The sequence below is a fragment of the Chrysochloris asiatica genome, unplaced genomic scaffold, assembly GCF_000296735.1.
Source record: "Chrysochloris asiatica unplaced genomic scaffold, ChrAsi1.0 scaffold00125, whole genome shotgun sequence".
In the NCBI taxonomy this organism is placed as follows: Eukaryota; Metazoa; Chordata; class Mammalia; order Afrosoricida; family Chrysochloridae; genus Chrysochloris; species Chrysochloris asiatica.
In genome coordinates this window covers 3770030-3777373 of record NW_006408643.1, presented here as the reverse complement: position 1 = coordinate 3777373, position 7344 = coordinate 3770030, and the positions used below count along the sequence as shown (strand labels likewise).

General features: G+C 49.0%; 1 protein-coding gene across 1 annotated transcript in view; it reads right to left on the bottom strand.

The window, feature by feature from the left end:
- Positions 1-1174: 1174 nt before the first annotated feature.
- Positions 1175-7344, bottom strand: part of LOC102825007 (zinc/RING finger protein 4-like) — a 149194-nt gene continuing 143024 nt past the window's right edge. Inside the window, 2 exon segments of the mRNA XM_006869027.1 lie at positions 1175-2259; positions 2262-2351. Of these exon segments, the coding sequence (XP_006869089.1) occupies positions 1175-2259; positions 2262-2351 (1175 nt within the window).

The following is a 7344-nucleotide window of genomic DNA, read 5'->3' as shown; positions in this document are numbered from 1 at the left end:
GAGATGGATTGGCCAAGTAGCAGCATGGATGGGCTCAAGCATGGCAACAGCAGGGGGGTTGACCAGGATCGGGCAGTGTCTCATTCTGCTATGCATAGGGTCACTATGAGTCGGCACCAACTCGATGGCACCTCACAACAACAACAAATAAAGTTAGATGAAAAGTAGAACAAAGATCGGCCCCAATACTGGAACTGGAGACAGAGGACCCCATTCCAAAGCCACCACTCCCATCCCTCTCCCCTTAGGGTCACCCCAGTTCTAGTACTCCACTTGTCTGTCTCTGAGTGACCCCTTCAAACTCACCTGTGTTCCAAGCCTGGTCATCAGAGCCACCCAGCCCTGAAAGCCAACTCCAGCAGTGCTCAATGCAGCACATTCGCTGTCCCCTCCCCCCCCCCAAAAAAAAAAAAACAAATCAATTACCATCAAGTCAATTCCGACTCAGGGCGACCCCACGTGTCAGAACAGAACCTCCCAGTGAGTTTTTTTAATCTTTCTGAAAGCAGATCTTTTGTGGCACTATTGGCTGGTTTCAAACCACCAACCTTCTGGTTAATTCTTGTTATTGTATGCCATTGAATGAATTCTGGCTCATAGCAGCTCTATAGAACAGACTCAAATTGCCCCATAGGGTTTCCTAAGCTGTTATTTTTTGGAAGCTCACTCACACCTTTATCCTGCAGAGCCGCTGGGTGGGTTCAAACTGCCAACCTTGGGGTTAGCAGTTGAGCACTTAAGTGATGCACCACCAGGGGTCTTTTTTTTTGATTAGCCACCCAGAGATCTTCCGATGGCTAGTAATCAAAGTCAAACCTTCTGCCATCAAATGAATTCCAACTCACAGCAAGTCCGGAGGACAGAGTAGAAGCATTCTGCGGGGTCTCCTTAACTGTCGGTCTTTACAAGAGCACACAGCCCCCTCTCTCTCTCCAGTGACAGTACCCACCACCCACCTGCTCCTCACTGACCTGCAGAAACTGGGGCCCGGCCTCATTATCAGCATCTGGCTTCGCCAGCATCAGATGGGCTGTCTTCATTAAAGGGTTGGCTGCCGGACAACAGCAAGAGTGAGAATCTGCTTTCCAATCCACTTTATTCCCTCCAGACTAGAAACATTTCAAGTGTATAACCCTATCCAGCCTGGGCCTCCCCACGCCAGGGGCTGTGGGCCTCAGTGGGGTGGTGAGGTCCCCTCCGAGGACATCCCCATAGACGTGGCACTGCAGCGGCAGTGTTGGCTGGCTCGGGTCATCAGCTCCAGCCTCCGGGAACGCAGCCGGGCCTGGATGACCCAGATGGGCGGCTGGGGACCGGGCAGGACGGAATCCTCGTCGTTGAAGCTCTCAACTGTGGAGTCCGAGCCGTCCTCCGTGCCAGCCACCGATTGCTTACACACAGGGCAGGTGCGGCGGGTGGCCTGGGCGAACCAGGGGTCAATGCATTTACAGTGGTAGGTGTGGGCGCAGGGCAAGATCTTCAGCTGGTCACCTTCCTCGTACTCGTCCAGACAGATGGCACACAGGTCGTTGTGCCTCGTGAAGGTGCGTACCTGTGCCTTCTGTCGAGTTGATGTCTTGACCACAGGCCCTCGGTGCCACCAGGCCCACAGCCAGTGCCACAAGCGGCGGAGGACAAGGAAGGTAGATGCAAGCAGGGCCAGGGCGCGGCCCAACACCCAGGACACGGTCAACACAGGGTAACAGTCCAGGTCGGAGCACTGTGGATACTCGGGCAGTAGGAGCACATGGGCAGACTTGTCGCAGCGCACGATGACCCGCAGGTCCTGCGAGGCGGCCTCGCCCACGAACACGGACGGGATAGCGATCTGCTGCCGCAGATCCTCGTACACGTGGGCCATTCGCACCAGGTCATCAGAGCGGACGTTGTGCACGATGGCTGCCTCGAAGCCAGCCCGCTGGGCGTGCAGCACCTTAAGGTCAAATGTACAGTCGTAGCGGCGGATCAGGACGATGGCACCCAGAGAGCTGTTGCCCAGCCGTGGGCCTTCAATGGGCTGGCATGCGTTGGCCGGCTTGGCTTCCATCAGGTAGCCACGAAGACCCTCTGGGGCTAAGGGGACCCCAAAGAGGGCGGGCAAGTCCTCAAAGTCCACAGAGCTGGAGTTACTGTCCAGGATGGCTCGTACCACGGCCTGTGAGGGCCCCAGCAGTACCAGCAGGATCAGCAAGGTTTTGGTGACCATTAGGGCCAGGGCTGGCCACTGCCTCCCCATGATGAACTTCTGTGGTTGTGTGAGCTAAGTCCCACTGGGGACGGCAGAAGGGAGGCCGTTGGGCATCTCCAGAGCTGCCCTGGGGGACTGTGGCTGGAGTGGGAATGGAGAAGAGCTGGACCAGATGTTCGGGGTCAGGGGGCCTACGAGGAAGTGGGTCCCAGTGGCCCCCCAGCGTGCATTGTGTCTTGGAAGGCTGGTCTCAGGAGCAGCTGACCCCAGCCACCTTGCCGAAAGATGATTCTGGGGCCTGGAGCCCCCAGGGTTCTAGATGCTTCCAGCCTCTGTGACATCGTCTGGATGGCTCCTCCCATCTCCCCTACATGGGAAACCCCCACTCCTGGGGCTTGCACTGGCGCCTGAGCAGCCCCTGAGAGCATTTATTTTAGGCTTAGGGCGTCCTTGGCTCCCAACGCACTATAAAGCATCACTTTCCAGAGAACCCCCACCCACCCTTCTCAATGACTCAGCATTACTCCCAGTTGAGACCCCTCAGGGACTTTGACTAGTCCCAACCACACCCTCCATGAGTTCACTTCTCAAACTCCATATTCCTGGCCTCTTCTCTCCCTCCCCGTCGATCATTCTGCTCCAGCTGCTTCCTCACTGGCTGTTCCTCTAACTCACCAGGCCGGGTCCTACTTCATTCAGGGCCTTTACACGGGCTGTTCTCTCTGCCTGGAACACCTTGCTCCAATTTCCATGGGGTACACCCTCACCTTCTGGAGGTCTCTCTGCTCATATGCCCCCTCCTCACTGAAGCCTTCCCTGACCATCCTTTCTAAAATGCCCCTTCTTCCCTTCCTCCCCTCGGCCCCCTGCCTCACACCAGCCTGCTTGCTGTTCCTCCAATTTACCATACCTGGTCCTGCCTCAGGCTCTTTGCACGGGCTAGGCCTAGTCTTTACCTGGTCAGCTCCAATGTCCAGCTTCCCCCAAAGACCTAATCCAACGCCATCCGCCTCATTCTCCAATGCCTTCCTCTGCTTTAACCCCACCCCACCCCCATAGTGGCCATGCCTTGCTGCTTACTGTCTGCCTCCTCCATCACACAGCTGTCTGTCCCAGGCTCAGCACATGGTTTTTGGTGGTAAAACTGGTTATTTGTGGCTTCTCATCCTCTCCTGTTTCTAGACTCCCCAAGTCTTTCTTGACCACTGGTTCCCCAGCCCAGTCTCCACCAGGTCAGATGTCCAGCTGGAAAGGAACTAGGCATGTTTCCCAAGGTCTGGCAGCTGCATTTATCTTCCCAGCTTTCCTGGCCCATAGTTCCCCTGTTTACACTGGGACAATGGAATTCATGGAGACAGAAACTACTGCTATATGGATGGGGGTCTGCTGCACAGGATGACATGCCCTGGTGGGGAGCCCCCTTTTTCCCCATGGAGGACTATGCTAGGGAATAGAAAGAAAACCCAATGGCAGTTCATGCTGACTTATGCAATATCATGGCATTCCACCCTGCTATGAATTGAATTGTGTCCCCCAAAATATACGTCGTAAATTATAACAACAACAACATACTAATGGAAGGAGCACTGGTGACGTAGTGGGCTATGGGTTGGGTTGCTAACCACAAGGTCAGCAGTTCAAATCCACCACCTGCTCTGAGGGAGAAAGAAGAGGCTTTCTGTTCCTGTAAAGATTTACAGCCTCAGAACCCCTACATGGGATCGCTATGAGTTGGAATCAACTTGGTGGCAGATGATTTGGGGTTTTTTATACTGATGGAAAGGAATGGCTCAACAGTTAAGCACTCATTGACTAGCCAAAAGCTTTACAGGTTACAGAGCTAGCATCCTGCTCCTGTGAAGATGACACCTTAGGAAATACCATAGGGTCATTGTGCTCTGTCACATGGGGTCGCTTATGAGTCAAAATCGACTCAGTACCCAACACCAACATACCTGTGGACGTAATCCCAAGTGAGTATGGGGGTGGGGTTCTTTGTGATGTTCACAAAGCCATATCAGTGGAGGGTGTGTCTTAAACCAATTACTTTTGAGCTAGAAAAGGTGAAACTTGGGCAAACAAGCATGGATGGGGGAAGACAGATAATATTCCTCATGAAGACCTCCAAGGAACTCAGGAGGAGACACTGGAATGAGACAAGGACCCTGCCCTGAAAGCTCTCGTCTGACAGTTTGTTATTTTGTGGCCACTTGCATGTTGCTATAATGGAATGGACAGGGTTCAGCAGAGCTCCCAGACGAAGACAGACTACGAAGAAGGAGAGGCTGACCACTTCTGAGTGTTTAGCCACTGAAACCCTGTCAGATCTAATGCTGAAAGATAAGCACCCCCCAGGATGGAAGGTACTCAAAATAGGACTGAGGAAGAGCTGCCGCCACAAAGAAGAATTGACCACAATGACATGAATGGAGCAAAGCTTTTGGGACCTTCATTTATTGATTTGGTACAACTTGAAATGAGGAGAAAGAGTTGCAAACATCCACTGATAATCAGAACATGGAATGTATGGAGTATGAAGATGAGAAAATTGGGAGTTGTCAAAAATGAAATGGAAATCATAAAGATCAATATCCTAGACATTAGTGAGCTGAAATGGACTGGTAATTGATCATTTTGAATCAGACAACCATGTGGTTTACTTTGCCAGGAATGACAAATTGAAGAGGAATGGTGTTACATTCATCATCAAAAAGAGCATTTCAAGGTCTATCTTGAAGTACAATGCTGTCTGTAATAGGATCCATATGCCTACAAGGAAGACCAGTTAGTACACTATTATTCACATTTAAACACCAAATACTAAAGCCAATGATGACAAAATTGAAGAATGTTACCTGGTATGGCACTGTGTGTTAATGTGCTGGACTTCAATATTTGTTTGAACCTCACGGTCGGTGGTTCAAGCTTGCCAGTTGCTCCTAGGAAATCCTACAGAGGGTCACTATGAGACAGAACTAACTCAATGGCACTTAACAACAACATCAACAACTTCTCTGGTCCGAAATTGATCAAACATACAATCAAGATACACTGATAATTACTAGTGATTGGAATGCTAAGGTTGGAAAAAAAGAAGAAGGATCAATAATTGGAAAATATAGTCTTGGTGATAGAAATGATGCTGGCGATTGCATGATAGAATTTTGCAAGACCAATGACATCTCCATTGCAAATACCTTTTATAAATAATATAAAAGACGACTATACACATGATGGAATACACAGAAATCAAACTGATGACATCTGTGGAAAGAGATGATGGAAAAGCTCCATATCATCAGCCAAAACAAGACCAGGGGCAGACTGTGGAACAGACCATCAATTGCTCATATGCAAGTTCAGGCTGAAGCTGAACAAAATGAAAACAAGTCCTCTTACAAAAGCCAAAATATGACCTGGAACATAGCCCACCTGAATGTAGAGATCATATGAAGAACAGATTTGGTATATTAGAAAGTAATGGCTAAAGACCAGAAGAGTTGTGGGATGACATCAAGAACACACAGGAAGAAAGCAAACGGTCATTAAGAAGACAAGAAAGAAAGAAAAGACCAAAATGGATGTCAGAAGAGACTCTGAAACTTGCTTTTGAGAGTAGAGAAGTTAAAGCAACTAGAAGAAATGAGGAAGTAAAAGAGTTGAACAGACATTTTCAAAAAGCAGCTAGAGAAGAAAAAGTTAAATATTATCATGAAATGTGCAGAGAGAAGTGGAGTTAGAAAACCAAAAGGGAAGAACATGCTCAGCATTTCTCAAGCTGCGGGAAATGAAGAAAAAATTCAAGCCTCAACTTGCAATATTGAAAGATTCTATGGGTAAAACATTGAATGATGCAGAAAGCATCAAAAGAAGATGGACGGAAGGGGGAGGGAGGGGAAGGTGGAGCACAGGATAGGGAATAGGCACAGGACAATGGAGTACAGTGTATGGAATAGACACAGGATAGTTTGGGTGCTGGGGGGAGCATACACTAGGAGAGGAAGGGGAAAGGAAAAATAAGGCGGATAGGAGAATAGCTAGGCAGGTTTACATGGGCTAAATAGGACAGAGGTAAATAACGATGTAAGCACAAACATGAAACAACAGAGCTCATGGATACAAAGATTGGGGCTTAAATAGGTAAAAGTGGGGAAAGATGCTTGGTTGTCTTTTGAATCTTGGTTTCTCTTGTCTACTCATGTAAAATAGGCACTTGAAGGGGAGAGAGACAAATAGCCAGAAACATCACCAGAGAATGCTTGTAAGTCTGTCTTCAGTCTATAACTATTTGGAATACCTAAAATGGGGCTAGAACTTGCCCAGTGAAGGAGGCTCCCTGCAGAACCTTTGCAGTGTACAAAACCATAGGTGGAATCCTAATCCCCATCCAGAATCTTCTGAGGTGGGACAAGCAGACCAGTCTGGAACAGCTAGAACAGAAGGTACTTCTTGAAAGAAAGACCAGCATTAAAAATCAAAAACAGTAACAGCAGTCCAATTGACTACTACAAAAACAAGCAAGTTGTTCCCCAGGGAGCCATCAAGGCAAGTGGTCAGGTCCCCTCAAGGCAAACCCCCTTCCAAGACTGAAACTCAAATGGAATACACTAGCAGGCATATGGTTCTGCTGCTGACCACATTGGTCACTGACAAGGGGAAGTGGAGGAAAAACAGCAATGAAGTTGTAAACTAAGTCCGACCACATTCAATAGACTCCTATTAACCTGGATTGAGACCTGGTTAACCAGCAATATGACGAAACTGGGGACTCCTGAGCCCATGGACAGGGACATGGCCACCGAGGACTAGAGTGGAGAATGAAGCGTCCAGCTGATATGAAGTGAGGGGAGATGCACAAGAACACCCATACTTGCAGATAGTGCCCATTTGACCTAGCTTCAATGGCTGGATGATCAGAATTTGACTAGAGAAAGAAAGAAGAGGAAAAAAAGTGTAATCCGCTACAATTTGATGAACTTGACCTATACTTATGGATGTAGTAGCTTAAAAGAGGGAAGGAATCTTCACAACAAGGATCAGTCCCAGCCCCTCAGTACACAGGGTTGACAGGGATGGACACCTTAGACACTGGCTACCTAAAATGGGGGGCTATAAAGGCATGAAGTGACTGGCTTACAAGTTTTTCAAGAGGGTGT